The sequence below is a fragment of the Gopherus flavomarginatus genome, chromosome 1, assembly GCF_025201925.1.
Source record: "Gopherus flavomarginatus isolate rGopFla2 chromosome 1, rGopFla2.mat.asm, whole genome shotgun sequence".
In the NCBI taxonomy this organism is placed as follows: Eukaryota; Metazoa; Chordata; order Testudines; family Testudinidae; genus Gopherus; species Gopherus flavomarginatus.
Window position 1 is genome coordinate 157,725,126 of NC_066617.1, and position 15,962 is coordinate 157,741,087.

Sequence of the window (15,962 nt, forward strand, 5' to 3'; positions counted from 1 at the left end):
ATGTATTCCTGGTTAAGAACTATTTTAAAATGGAATTAGGATTAAAAGCACATCAGTAATTTAAGGGTTAAAACATTACAGGTATGTTGTAATTAGTCCCAAACCAAGTGCTATAAATCCAGGAAATTCTGAGATAAGGTTAAACTTGACAAAAAAAACCCACATGTTGAGGTATGGAAATGCAGTTTAGGGCACCTGAACAAATTTAACTCCATCCTGTAGCGAAATCATTCAATAATCATACTATTCTGACTAATACATAATAATGCTTGTAGTCCCAAATTAGATTTAACTGATTTTTAAAGACCCATTTGCTTTTTTTCTCCCTCTCTCTCTCTCAAGGAGGAGAGCTGGTTGCAAGGGGACTAGGGTTGTAGGAGCTTCTTGCCTAGGGAAAGAAGAGACAAGTATAGAAATGGGAAGTCATGAACTTGGGGTATTGATTGGGAGGAACAGGACTGTCACGGCAAATACTGTCTGTCCCTGGGCTTTACTTATAAATAACTGGGGCTATAACTATGCTCTTCTCTCCTCTCCTGATAGTTTGGGAACTGGGTTGGTGGAGGCAACTGCCGAACTGCTCCCTGAGAGGATGGAATATGTGCATGGAATTAGTGTGTGTGTGTGTGTGTGAGCGAGAGAGGGTGTGTGCATGTGTGTGTGTGTGTTTGAGAGACAGAAGGGAGGGGGTGAATCTGCCAAATGAGTGAAGATGTACCTACTGTATAGATGACTGGAAAATGGCTGGGTGTATGTAGTGATCATCCTGGCTGATGTGGAATGGATGGGTGTGGAGTTGGGGATGGATGTGCAGAATGAGCAGATGGGCAAGCGTGGAATGAATGGAGGAACGTGGTGAAGTGTCTGGGGAGTTGTGTGTGCAGGGGTAGAAACAAATGGGAGTAAGTGACTGGGAGAATGAATTCAGGGTGTGGGTATGAGTAGGACAAATTGGTAACATGACAATAAATTTATTTAGAGTTATACAAATGTATTTATATTCATGTCCATTTATGCAAATATATGCAAATCAGAATGTATTTTTTTAAATGGTGGCAATAATGGCTAAAAAGTACCATTAATTCTAAAAATAAAAATCTGCAAATGCAGACAATGCATCAGGTTTCAGTGAGTTTTAACCACATGGGAAGTTTGGAGGGTCCATGTTGTTTCATTATTGAAAACAGCAGAGACAAAAAATAGTCTGATACCAGGAGCTAAATTTCTCAAAGGACTCATTTTGAATAAATTTTACCTCAAACTAATTAACAGATTTACTTGCAAATTCTCAGAAAGGACCCATGATCCTGCAAGGAGGTCTGCAAGGATGGAACATACTTTTTCATGGTACCCCGCTGAAGTCAGTGGAGCGCCACATGGGCACAGAGGTCTGAGTGCCTACATAGAACCAATTGCAGCATCAGGCCCTAATTCACTTTATAGAGATAAGAGGGAAATTGTCTGTGCATACATGCTCTCAAATGCACAAAGTAAATAAACTGAAAAAATAGTGAAAAATCTTTTCCCCTGATAATATCTTTCAGTTATAATAATCTCAGACATTAATTGTAACTTCAATAAAGGAAAAAAATTGAGCTAGAAATATGAGTTTCAAGTTAGTCATATCCCTTTACCTTATTTTAATATGAGTATTAACGTGAGAAGACAGACAATGAAAATAATCTTCCAAAACATTATGTACACAGTTTAGATTTTTACAATTAAACTCTCTTTATAAATAAAATGTATTTTTTTTACCTTATTGCTGTATCCTTGCTTTTTATGTTTAGCTCCTACAGAATACAATACGGGAATCAAATCTGGAGGACAGTCAGCAAAATATTCTGTGCAGGTAACTGGTGACTCATGAATGTCAATGGGATAAGGATTTTCAAAGATTGGAAAACTAATGGAGGAAGACAATTTATTAGTACCACTGTGACATGTGGAGGAATATTAGATTTTCTTAAATATTAAAGTATACAAAACAAAAACAAATTTACCTAATTTAAAACTATCATTCATAACACATGCTATTTTCTTTATTTCATATTTCCTTTAAAACATATTTATTGTTTTTAATTCCAAGAATAACATTTACAGTCACCAATAAAGGTCACAAAATTAAGGTACCGTGACTGCAGTCCTTTCTCTTGTTAGTTTTTAGTCACGTAAGTAGGCTACTAAAGTCAACAGGACTACTTGTGTGAGTAAGAGTTTGCAGGATCAGGTTCTAATTTTCCCCCACATCTGTAGAATTTCCCCTATAAAACGAAGATTAAATATGTTTTTTGAATGCTAGAATCAATAACATATGATTTATATTACAATTCAAGGCCAGAATTGTCCATAAAATTATGCTGTAGACATACTGTATAGTAACCAGGTCTCATAATAAACAACTTGACTCAATTTGACAGTGGAATATTAATTCTCCATGGTTTGTACTATTGGAGCAACTGCAGACAAGTCAGCCCTCAATTTAATTGCTGTTCACTTGTATTAGCTTTATCTGTCAAGATAAGGAGTAATGTCTCACATTTAGAGCAACAATAAGCATAGATTGTCATTCATAAATGAAAAATGCACAAGGAGAAGTTACTTACCTTGTTCAGTAACTGGAGTTCTTCAAGATGTTTTGTCCTTATGGGTGCTCCTTGTGAGGATGTTCGTGTGCCCATGCACTCTTGATCAGAGATATTTCTCCTAGTAGTTCCTGTGGGCTTGCACTGCATGCCTCCTCATGAGAGGATACAGGGAGGATCAGACCTGTGCCACTCCAGTTCCTCTCAACCTCAGAGCATGGTAAATCTCTGAAGCAGGAAGAAAAAGAGGGTTGGTAGTGGAGCACTCATAGGGACAAAACATCTCAAAGAACTCTAGTTACTGTACAAGGTAAGTAATGTCTCCTTCTTCTTTAAGTTAATGTCCCTGTGGGTGCTTCACGTGAGCATAAGAATGGCTATACTGGGTCAGATCAATGGTCCATCTCGCCCAGTTTCCTGTCTTATGAACGTGGCCAATGCCAGATGCTTCAGAGGGAATGAACAGAACAGGTAATCATCAAGTGATCCATTCCCTGTCATCCAGTGATCCATTCCCTGTCATCCAGTTCCGGCATCCCAGTATGAGGAGACTCCTGAGTAGTACCTTAATGTGGAAGAAAGTGCTGAAGAGGTGGACCCAGTATGGGGTATAGAACACCTTCACCAAAGACTGCATTTGCACTGAAGGCATGGAGCTGGGCATAATGCTGTGAAAACATGAAATGGAGTACCAGGTGGCTGCCTTGCAAATGTCCTTGATGGGTACATTCCTAAGGAGGGCAATGGAAACAGATTGAGACCTGGTAGAGTCAGCAATGACTCTAGGAGAGGGTTGCATCCCAGGACTCATAGCAATGCAAAATGCACTCCAACACCAAGTTAGATAGTTTCTCTTAGCAAAGGAAACAAAGAGTCTGGGGGGATACCTTGAAGGGCTTAGTTCTGTGAAGAGAGAAAGCCAGAGATCATCTTATGTCCAGTATATGGAGACTCATTTCTTCAGCAGGTGAATATCTTGATTGGTGTGGAACTCTGATGACACTTTAGGGAGGAAGTGAGGGTGATGACGCAACAAAACTTTGTCTGGATAAATTGTAATATAGAGGGTCAGTCATGAGAGCTACTAGTTCCCATCTTTCTGGCTGAGGTGATTGCTACAAGGAACAAAATCTTGAAGGACAGATGGAACAGCAAATATGTTGCCACAGGCTCAAAGGGAGGTCTTTTTAATGTGTTAAGTGCTAAATTATGGTGCCAGTGTGGGATAGGGTCCCACACTGGATGGAACAGATTAAGGAGGCCCTTAAGGAATCTTGTTGTTCTAGGCTGTGCAAAACAAAGACACCCTTCACTGGTGAGTGGAATGGTGCAATGACAGATAAATGAATCTTAACAGAGTTCTGGGAAAGACCCAGCGATTTCAGGTTTAGTACATAGTTGAAGATGAATGCCTGGGTAGAATTGGTAGGAGATACAGAATGTTGGGTGCACCAGATCTGGAAGCATTTCTAGTTCTGCAGGTAAATCCTTCATGTAGTAGGTTTCCTGCTATTTAACAGAACCAACTGGACTTCAGGAGAACACTCCTTCTCTACACTCAAGAACTATCGAGAAGTCAAGATCCGAGAGGCAGAGATGACAGGTTGGAGTGGGTTATGGAGCCTGATTCCTGGATCCGGAGGTCTGTCATCAGGGGAAGGTGCAGAGGTGGACATGTCACCAGATAGGGCAGGGTTATGAACCACACCATTCTCAGCCATCTGGGAGCTATGAAAATGATAACTATTTTTTCTTGTTTCAGTTTGAGCAGGGCTTTGTGGATCAGTGAAGTTTGAGGGAATGTGTATAACAGACCTGGGTGCCAAGAGGCAAGGAGAATGTCTTCCAGGGAGTTGTGCCATGTTCCCCACTGGATAAGATGTAGCAGCATCTTGAGTTGGAAGGGGTGTAAGACGCCACATAAGACAGATTTCTTGAAAGACAACATTAGTCAGCTCCCACTTGTGGTCTTGATGAAAAATTCAGCTCAGTGAATCTGTGATGGTTTTCTGTGATCCCAGCAGGGAGATCACTGAGATATTTATTTCCTGGGATAAACACCAGTTCTATAGCATCACTGACTCTTTGCATAACAATCGTGATTTTGCTCCTCCTGGCCAGTTTATATAGTACATGATTGCTCAGTTGTCCAACATCACTCTGACTGATTGGACCTAGCTGAGAGGTAGGAAGTGAAGACAGGGCACTTGCGTGTAGTGACAGCTCTTGAGAAGTCAACCTGCCTTGGCCTGTACAATCTTATAGGTGAGCACCCCATCCTAGAAGTCAGGAGCCTGTTGTGATGATGTGTGTGGCAGGTAGACATGAGAAGGCAGTTCCCATGCAGACTATTTGAGGGTCCTTTCACCTATTGAGGGAGTTGGATATAATCCATGGGACCAGCACCTCTGTGAACAGCAAATGGTTGTCAGGAGTGTAGGATGTCTTGAGCCAGGCTTGAGGACGCATGTGTCCCAGAAGCTGAAGATTAGCCCTCACCATGGTTTGTTGGCTCTGCTGCAATGTGGAGATGAGGTCAGACATCATGGTGAAACTGTCTGCAAGTAGGGACACCTTGACTGCCACAGAATCTAAGGTGGCCCCAATACAGTTGCACAGGCATCAGGGTTGATTTGTCTACACTGAGGTGCAGGTCTAGGCAGTGGAATAGAGCTAGGGCCTTCTGAGTGTCAGACTGAACTTCAAGAAAAGAATGGCCCTTGTGGAGTCAGTCATCCAGATAGGAGTCCTTGAATGAGTGAAGAGAACCATCCAGGTGTCACTAAAGAGTTTAGGCCCTTTCAAGGGCAAGTCTCAACAGTCTTTTCCACTTTCCTGGACAAAGTAGAGGACTGTAGTCAGGGAGCCCAATGCATGACTATGGCAGTGGTCATAGAATGAGAATCCATATCTGCTGTTTCAAGGGAGGCCTGCAAGGAGGCTTTGGCTACTGTCTCACTCTCTGTAATAAGAGCTTGAAACTACTCTCCTGCCCTGAGGCAAAAACTCTGTACAGTGAGAAAATGTACTATAGCTGGTTAAGTCATATTTTGCCATCAGGACTTGGTAGTTGGTGACTTGGAACTGAAGAGAGGCTGATGAGTGGCTCTTAAGCCCTAGGAGGTCCAGATGCTTATGCTCATTATCAGACAATGCTGATTTGAATTGATGTTTCCTACTCTTTCACTGGCAGCATCAACAATAAGAAAGTTAGAGGTGGGATGAGAAAACAAGTATTCCATAATGTGAAGGTCCTTTGAGAGAGGAACTTTAAAGGTACTATTGAGTCCAGGGAGTGTTCCTCTCAATGAAAAATAAGTTTAGCAATATTGGAGGTAGTACCAGAGAATACTCCCGTCATTCTGGAGAGCGCTGGCTGCCAATGGACGGTACCACGTAAGATTACTTCTTTGAAGAATCCTTAGTCTTCAATGAGTCCTTCTGTCTGTAGGAGTCCAATCTTGGTTCTGATGGGTCCATATCTTGGGACTGCTCAACAGTGGGTTTCTCGGTACAGTTTCTCGACACCTGGCTTTGTAGAAGTCTCTTTCAGCAGTCCTGGTGCATTGATACTATACCTGGTGGGAGCTTTACCAGTATCTGCAGCAGGACACAAGTCTCCCTACTCCCAGATCTAAGTGGAGACGAATGGAGTCTCTTACATTTGGTTGTTTTCTGCAAGACTGAAGTTGTTCTCTGGTTTCTGGAGGTCAGAGCTGGAGCTAATTAAGTCTCTGCAGCTGAGTCCAATTTACAGGATGGAGGGCAGAACTGACCCCCTGGGTCTAGGGGAGCACTCAATGAGAAGTTTCTTCCCTTAGTTTTTGCCAGCCTTAAAACCAGAGCAGATCTTACACTTGGATGGGATGTGAGTCTTTCCAAGACAATGGAGGCAACTGGATTGCCCATCACTGAATGGAGAACAGACTGGTGACTGGTCTGGTAAAACTTGAATCCTTGGGTCCTGGGCATATCCTGCAAGAACAGCCACCAGTCAAGAAGGCCTGAGAGGAAAAAGGGGGCAAGAAGTGGCAGGGAGACTCTCTTCAAAGCATAAATTGTGCTAGAAAGGTAAATTAACAACAACCCCCCCCTAAAACTACATATGAAATGAAAATTAAGAATAAAAATGTGGCAGAAGAATAACTATGTTAGCTAGACAGTAGATGCTTCAAAACTCCATCACTAGCTGCAGGTGGTTGAGACGGAACTGGAGTGGTGTGGGTCCGCTCCTTCCTGTATTCCCTTTTACTGGAGCATATAAAGGCATATGGTGTAGGTGCAGACCTGTAGGCATTAATAGAAGAAAAATCTTCGATTGAGAGTGCATGGGTGTACACACATCCTCACCTACAGCACCCATAAGGACAATAACCCAAAGAAGAAGGTCTGATTCTGATTTCACTTCCACCAGGTTTTACACTGCTGTAACTGAATTAACTTACACAGAAAAATCAGACAAATGAATATATGCTCGCCTAGTGAAATATTGTTGAACAGGCCTGTCAGTGTTGACTGGAGAGGAGAAATAATTAGTATTATTAGAATTCCAGGCTGGGATGTGCTGAAGAAATTAATAATTTTGGAGCATCTACCATGTGTGGACATAAGATATTATCTTAGAGAAAATGGGAAAACCCACTGGCCTACATTATCCTAGTGTAAAATTGCCTCCAATTAACGTTAAGTTTTTACATCAGCAAAATAAAAAAGAAAAGTTTGAATAGATTTTCACCATTATCAGCTAGATATTTATGAAGCAGGAACAGTTTCATATAAACTTTGCACTTACTTGCTTTGTGTTAGGTCAACAACAATGAGATCTTTTTCCAATAGTACAACTACAGCATAGGGTTCTTGAAATTCTAAAAGTGAGGAATGAAGCACAAAAAACATGCAGAGCTTTCCTGTTAAGCCTTTTAACCAAGTTAGCCAAATTATATAATCCTCTCCTGAACAATTATTGTATTTTAAATAAATAAATAAATAAAGACAGACAGATTTGTAAATTAGAAAGCATGGCATTTGATTAGAGTCAGATAGTGATGTAGATGTCCCACAATGATAAGTAGCTTTGGCAACATAATTGTTGATAAACATATATGGCAAAAATTTCCAGGTATAATTATAGCATGCTAACATGGTGTTGAATGAAAAGTAAAGGAGTGGCGTAGATGAGTCCACCTTGACATCTGAAGGCAGCTGGGTATGTTACTCTATCACCGAATCTAATTATCACACACAGGGAGGTACCCTTGTTATAGACCTTGTGATCACAGACTGCAAAGGTTTAACGAGTATTAGAGTTTTTCTGTGGGCAGTGATTGTCCAAAGCTACTTTCCACCAACTCCTGAAGATGCACAGTCCATCAGCTCCCAATAGTGCACAGCTGTAACCTCAATTGCAAAAAAAGTTCACAAGATCCATTATTTTAAAATGTGAATTGGGGAGAGTTAATGAGGAGACAAAGATGATGAATGTGCACTCTGGAGGTGAAGAAAGAGATGCAGTTGTACTACAAACAGAGTTGGGGAGGAATAGTGTGTAATGGGTTGAAAAAGAAGACAAAGAATTAAATTGCCCCCTCCTCTCCTAAATGTCAAGCTGCCGTTTGCAGTGTAGATTGCGGTCTTCCAACCACTCTTACACGACTTTCTTTTGAAAAAGTGAATTTTTATCTAAGTTGCCAATCAACTTGGTATCCAAATTATGATGTTCCAAATGTAAGGGTTTTTAATAGAAATGAGTTCCAGATAATTAAGGGAAACAAGTAGGAAAGAAAGAAAAAAGTTAACCCAGTAAGGATAAGACATTATTTATATATTGTGAAGTATTTTTCATAATTAAAATATACATTGCATAAATTGGTTTATGTAGTGATATAATTGTTATGATATAGTTGTGAGCCTGCTAGAGGCATCTACTATTTTGTGATCAATCCAAGTGCAGTATCTCTCTCACACACACAGACACAATTTTCTTTTGGAGACCATACTTTTGTTCTCTCTTATTTTATGTTTTTTCTTTAATCTAAAATAAAAGTTACTTAGATCAAAAGCATGAGTATAGGGTTGCTCTTTATGCAAAGAAAAAAGAACAAAAATCCTCTGACTGTTTTTAAGATAATGAACTGTAAAATTAAGAATCTCATTCAAATAACAGTAAGCCACTTCATGGTGTGCAAGGTTGTACTCTTCAGATGGCTGAAGGCACAAGGCCGAATGAACCTGAGGAATGCATCAACTAATGCTCTTCCCTTTGTGGTCTACTATTAATGCACATCCTGTGGTAGCATATTGATACACTGGATTATGAACAACACAGGCTAACAAAAATGTACTACTGTGTAAATCAGTAAAAGAATCCATAATATGAAAGCACCACTAAGTTTAACATAGTGAACTGGCAGCCCAGATACATTAATTCAATTATTGAAGCTTCCGTTCACTAGACATTGGAAATAAATATTTGCTTCATACTAATTCAAATTATTCAACAGGTTTTTTTTTATTAATGTACATGTTAAGTGTTTCTTCTACATTTCTGCTCATCCTCTTTTATGCTAAAGATACCAGACTTAACTTCTTTTAGGTTTTTAGCTTTCTCGACCCCCCATCCTTCTTAGTCTTTTCTGTTAATTTAGCCCTCAATTTAGCAGTCCATCCCTGTTCAGCAGAGCAAAACACTTCAGCACATTCTTAATTAAGCTTGTGCTTAAGTGTTTTGCTCAAAAGGAATGGAGTTAAGCACAAGTTTAAACATTTTGCTGATTTAAGGACTTAATGCTCATGAAAAGCACCAGAATTACAGCCATGAGACTTAAGCTCTCCTTTTATTTCTGAGCAGTGGCAATGTAAGCTTCCTTACATTGACTGATCAGTGTGCTCCAACTGTGACTTGGAGCTCTTCCCCTGCCACACCATGGTAAGGGGGGAATTCAGTCTCTGTAGCTCATTCATTTCTTGATCTGTCTGCTGAGACTGCAAACAAAGGGTCCAGTTGCTGTTAACTGTGATGTTGGTTTTTGTAACATGGAGAACTGTCCAGTGGGAACTGAGATCCCCAACTCGCTTATCATGCTGTATGGACACTACATTCTGTGATAAGACCACTTCATATAATTTTTTAACAAATCACATTTCTCTTCTTTGACAAAATTGAACTATTGTTGCTTCATACACTCACCATTTGGATACGGTGTTTCACAAAGAGTTAGAAAGTCAACTATAGGGTGATCCATTTCAAGCACCGTAATAGCTTTTCCATGCATGATGGTTAGACTTGGTCTTCGACAAGCTTTGTCATAGGACAGTCCACCAGAAAAGATTATGAATGGTTCACTGTGTCAAGAAACAAAAAGCAAGAATAAATTATATAATCTCACATTTGTGTCATGCCTTTCATCCCAAAGTGTTTATGAAGAGAAAAAATGAAATTGTGATGGTAGATTTAAACAACTAATACAGATGCAGATTTTTAAGTGTTTATTTTTGTGTGTGGAAATAGGTTGAGAGACTCACAGCACTGAGAAAAACAGGTTTAAACATATACATATACATACTTTACATTAATTAAAAACAGGCCTTAAAATATCACATTTTGAAACTCATCATTTTCAGGTCCCTCTAAAAATACCCTTTAAAAAGTTATACATAATGAGATTTAGCTGTGTAAAAATACATAATTATTTTATTAATTAAAAGAAAAACCTTATCAGTATTTTTCAGTACAACTGAACACTTATGACAACAGGTAACAATGGATAGCTTGTTATATATGTTATCTACTTCTATATTTGAAGCTGCATTTGGAAGTCTTTATGTGGGCTCTAGAGCTGTCTGAACACTTTCAGGAAGATCCTGTCCTTTGTCAGAGTAGCCACTGCTTTGTTTAACATCCTCTTCTATACAGGACCGGCCCACAACATTTTGGCACCTGAGGCAGGGAGCTCAAATGATGCTCCCATGTCCCCTTGCTTGGGCCAAAACTTTGAAAGTTCTCAATTCTGCATTCTTCCTGTTCTACTCCTCTCAGGGTACTGCTCTGCTACTTACCCCACTAAAGGAGAACTAACAACTTAAAATGCCATGTTCAAAAATTTTAAGTAACATTTAACTTTCAAATGCCTGAAAAGCAAATGTAACTTTTCTTCTCTGCATAGTAAACACTGGCATTTTCATCTGTTTGAATAATCAAAGTGATGCTTTCCGTGCCTTCTTGGTTGCAAAGATTTGAACTACTTCCTGAAGGTCCACAGTCTGAGCCAGCTCATGCTCTATTGAGATGGCTGTAAGGCCGACCAGCCTTTCCTGTGCCATTGTGGAGCGTAGATGTGTTTTTTTATTAACTTCAACTTGGAGAAGCTGCGTTCTCCACTGGCAACTGTTATAGGAAGTGTTAGAAGTATGCGCAGAGCAACAAAAGCATTTGGAAAGAGGTTGGTTTTGTGCACATATATTCCAGAATAGCCTTTGGGGCTGATCTTGCTGAAATGTATCTTGAAAGGGTTTTCAGTTCATCACCTAAATCACTCACATCAATACTGCGCATATCATCATGTGTCAACGCTGTCTGTAGTGCCCTGCATTGCTGGTGAAGGTCTTCTTCAGGTATAGTGAGGAGTTTTGGAATATCATACAACATCTCAAATATACTGCTGTGTTCCTTGAGCTGCATGAAACATTCTTCAACTGACTGTACTGCACAATCTAGCACCTGGTTAAAAAATTCAACTTTGAATTGTTGTTTGGGGTCTCTTATGGGATTATCCAGTGCCTCGTAATCAAAATGTCTTCTTCTTCGGAGACTCTTGTATTCGTGAATGGGTGGGAAAATAGCTTCAGTGGGAAGTTCCTTTGACAACTTCTGTGCACTCTTCAGAATTTTTTGAAATCTCTCATCGACCAGTAAGACTGTAGGTATGACTTTGCTTTGTCCAGTTACTCCATTGCTCCAGATATATCAAGGTCAACACCTTGGAGTCTCTTGCTTACAACATTTATTTCAAACAGTATGTCATGCCACAACAGTAAGCCACACAGAAATTTGAAGTTATGTATGTTTCTGGTGATTCCATTTCCCTCTGCCACTGTTCTCTCACGAACAGTTCCTGTCATAGCATTTGTCCTCCATAATGGCAACTATAGCATCATCTATCTTCCCAATTTGGTGTTTGATAGGCTTTATCGCCTCCACTTGATTTTCCTATCATGTGGCACTCAGTGGTTTCAGTGTCAGAGAGGATGGTCCCAGATGTTGCTTCAAAATTTGCCATCAATGAGTTGATGCATAGAAAAACACAGATACTTTGAATTACACTAAAAAATTCAGCAGTTTAACTCTCAGATCCATGTCTGCACTCCTCTGTTCTTTCCTCTCATGCTGGCACCATTATTGTAGTCCTGATCTCTCATGTCAGCTATCACAATTCCCATATTTTCCAGCTTTTTAAGAAGCCCATTTGTCATACCAGATCATGTAGTATCATCAATGTCAATAAATTCTAAAAAATGCTCTCTGACAGTCACCATTGTAGGGACATTTTCACTAGGTTCTGTTGTTGTTGTTACAAAACGCACCATTAAAGTCATTTTTTACGTATGGCTGATGTCAGATGTGCAGAGTAATATCTTGCTGACTTCAGATCTGCCACAATCTTCTGTTTGACTTTTGTTGCCGGTAACTGTATGATCTCATTTTGAATTGTTTTTCCCAGGTAGTGATGTGTGTACATTTCTTGGGTGGTGACTCTTCTTAGATGCTCCTGAGTAGAGCATCAAACTCAGCTATCAGCTCCACAATTTTAAGGAAGTTTCCATTGTTTGGCACATACAGCTGATCTGAAGTGTCACGCAATGCTAGGTTTTGAGTAGCAAGCATTCTCACAATGGCAATGAGTCTTTTCAGAACATTTTGCCAGTAAAGAGATTATAATGCAATCTTCTCTTGATGCTGATCATCTATGGTGGCCTTTAATCTTAGTCTCATCTCAAGCTCTTTCCACCTATGGAATGCTCTCTGGCGATTTGCTGCCTTCTCATGGCATGCCAGATTTCTAGCCAGATTTTACCAGTCCTTTGTTCCTGTAGAATCCAGTGTGGCTGGAACATTAGACTGGAAGAGTTTGCAACAAAAACAGTATGCAGCATTCTGGGTTTTTGAGTACATAAGCCATGGCCTCTCCACTTTGTCACCATTGGGGATTTCACGCCAGTAATGTGTTGGATGGAAACTTCTATTTTCATTGTCTTTGGGGAACATGAAGTTTTCCCCTTGCTGTTGCCCATGTAATACAAGGAAGTCCCTCAGGCTACTGGTCAAATGGGTCCACAGTCCTGGATCATATAGACTTAAGGAACGAAACTCAGTAGCAGCAGTTTCTTGCACTACACACCACACTCTTCTCTGATCTACACTTTTCTTCAGGAATGTGCATGGTTACATCCATTTGAGATGGAGACATGGATGCTGCAGTAGCTGCCAGGTGACCTGCACTCTGACTAACTGGAAGATCAGGCATCTCCTCACAACTCACATCCTCACTGGGGCTGGAAGGCTCACCATGAACATCTGTGTCTATGTATCTCAGGAGAGCTCCCTCCTGCTTAGATAGAAAAGCTTCCTTTGCTTTCTTTCTTTTTCTGAATGCTGCCCCAGACGGGCATTTTCTTCTTTCACTCATGACTGCTGTTCTGTGCCAGCTATAGTGGCTCTCAACACTCATTTGAAGGGGACAAATAAGCAGGCTGGTAGCAGGGCCTGAGTGAGGGAAGATATCAGCATCTTCAGGGCCTAACTGGCTCCTACTATTTCAGTTGACTGACCGTTCTCCTCAAGTGGGTTCAGGGAAGCAGCAGAAAACAGGAAGCTCCCTGAGAAGCTGGTGTTAATCAGTCCAGGCTCCTGGGGGTGCTAGAGAGGTACATATGAGGCTCCTCCTCCTCTCTCTCCCTGCAGCTCCTGCTGTTTTCTGTTATTCTCTTTCACCTTTTCTCCTGCCTGCCTGTTATGTCTCTCGTGCCTTCCTTCCTCCAGCACAGCACTCCACCATCTCTGTGCATCTAGAGCTGAGAGAATACATATGCACCAGCAGCAGACACAATTTTCTACACTCTGGGTCCTGGTGGCGCTCCCTGCCACAGTCTGGCACCTGAGGCGGCTGCCTCAATTCGGCTCATGGTAAGACCTGCCCTGCTTCTATAACACAAGGATTTTTGTGGAAGTAACCAACTAATCCAACTGGACACTTTGACAGAGATCAGGTTTTTCATGAAAGGAGCCATTGCTGTGTCAGAGATATTATCTAAATCTATAATCTGGGGAATTAATACAAAAAACACTACAGTGTGTGTAAATTAAGACTGATCTATACAAACAACATTCAAAACCCTTTTAAAGATCTTTTCAATGCATTGACTATAGTTTAACAGTAGCAATTGCATCTTTTAATATTTTAAATATTCAAAAATTTTGCTAGGAGCTTTTCTAGGTATACTTCCAGTTATATAAGTTAGTCGATGCATTGAAAAAATCTTTAAAAGGGTTTTATGTCATATTGAACCTGTTTTGTAATGCTACTTGTCATAATATTTCTGCCTCTACACAAATTAAACAGAACAACCTGTATAAGCTAAGCAGCTCAAATGCTAACTTATGTAACTGGAATCTTATATCTGTTAGTTTTGGATTCCAAAAAGATTTTGATAGATGAAAAATTTATTGCTGGGTTGCTAAAATAATTCAGAATATAAGGAATAAAGCCAAAGATTTTGAAATAATGTACATGTGATGTTGTCATAAACAGATAGTTAAGGGTTAATGTCTCTTTTACCTGTAAAGGGTTACAAGCAGTGAACCTGGACCACCTGACCAGAGGACCAATCAGAAGACAAGATACTTTCAAATCTCGGTGGAGGGAAGTCTTTGTTTTGTGTTGTTTGTTTGTCTGTTGTGCTCTCTGGGTTCTGAGAGTGACCAGACGTACCTACAGGCTCTCTAATTTTCTGTTCAAATAGTAAGTACAAGTAGAAAGGCGGTTTAGTCTTTTTGATTGATTTCTTTATTTGCAAATGTGTATTTTGCTGGAAGGATGTTAATTTGTATTTGTGCTGCGGGGAAGGCTTCTCTCTAGTGTCTATAACCTGAAAGACCCTGTAATCTTTACCATCTTAATTACAGAGACAACTTTTACTTTTTCCTTTCTTTTATTAAAAGCTTTTTTTTTTAAGACCTGATTGATTTTTATCCCTTGTTGAGGCTCAAGGGAATTGAGTCTGTACTCACCAGGGAATTGGTGGGAGACAGGGAGAGAGAAGGGAGGGGGAAAGGTGGAATTCCTCTGTTTTAGATTCACAGAGCTTGAATCTGTATTACCTCTTGGGGAGGGGAAAACAGGAGGGGGGAAGGTGCATTCCTCTTTGTTTTAAGATTCAAGGAGTTTGAATCACAGTGATCTTCCAGGGTAACCCAGGGAGGGAAAGCCGGGGAGAGGCAACGGTAGGGGAAAGGGTTTACTTTCCTTGTGTAAGATCCAGGGGGTCTGGGTCTTGGGGTCCTCTGAGAAGGTTTTGGGGGGACCAGAGTGTACCAGGCACTGCAAGTCCTGGTTGGTGGCAGCACTACAAGATCTAAGCTGGTAATTAAGCTTAGGAGGATTCATGCTGGTACCCCATCTTTTGGACGCTAAGGTTCAGAGTGGGGGTTATACCATGACAGATTTGACGATGTTTGCCTGCTTCTTTGTAATATAATACATTTAAATAAAATAATTCTTTGTACACTTCAGTCTTAAAGTACTATAAAGCAATAGAAAGATGTATTTTCTGATTCCCAAATGTAACTTTTTTCTGTGAAACTCATGAAAAGAAAAATCATTGACCTATCTAGCAAATGCCTGGTTGTCATAATGCGGTGGAGAGGTGTGTCCTCCTGTCTCTACCCAGTGCAGAACTGCTCATTGCCTGCTTAGTCCACACTTAGATTCCAGTCCTATGAATAGACCATATGGTGGTTCTGTGGGAGTAGAGGGGTAAGAGGCGCATCACAACAACAATGCTGTGGATGAGGCTGACTCTATCACATTCCATGCAGAAGACGTGAGACCTGTGCACGGAACTTGAGGCACAATCTGGCAGGCATTACAGAAATGCAAATAATTATATTATTATGTCCCACTAGTCCTACATGTGATATACTTAACAAATGTATTTCAAAATTTGAAAAAAACTTGGACCTGCTCACAAAGACAAAAATTACATTTAAAATCTATTAAAGTTGCCTAAGGAGAACAACCCCCTACCCACACAAACCCTTAAAAGTAGGAATTATCCTGTTAAAATATTCTTCTTTCCCCTTACCCCCACTATACATCATATTCA

At 40.3% G+C, this 15,962-nt stretch overlaps 1 protein-coding gene across 6 annotated transcripts in view; it reads right to left on the reverse strand.

The window, feature by feature from the left end:
* STXBP5L (syntaxin binding protein 5L) overlaps positions 1 to 15,962 on the reverse strand; it is a 434,978-nt gene that overhangs the window by 135,311 nt on the left and 283,705 nt on the right. For all 6 annotated transcript variants that reach the window (XM_050956804.1, XM_050956783.1, XM_050956794.1 and 3 more), the window contains 3 exons: positions 9,772 to 9,926; positions 7,378 to 7,450; positions 1,759 to 1,906 (listed from right to left, as the gene is read on the reverse strand). In XM_050956804.1, coding sequence (XP_050812761.1) covers positions 1,759 to 1,906; positions 7,378 to 7,450; positions 9,772 to 9,926 — 376 coding nt within the window. The remainder of the gene's footprint in view (positions 1 to 1,758; positions 1,907 to 7,377; positions 7,451 to 9,771; positions 9,927 to 15,962) is intronic.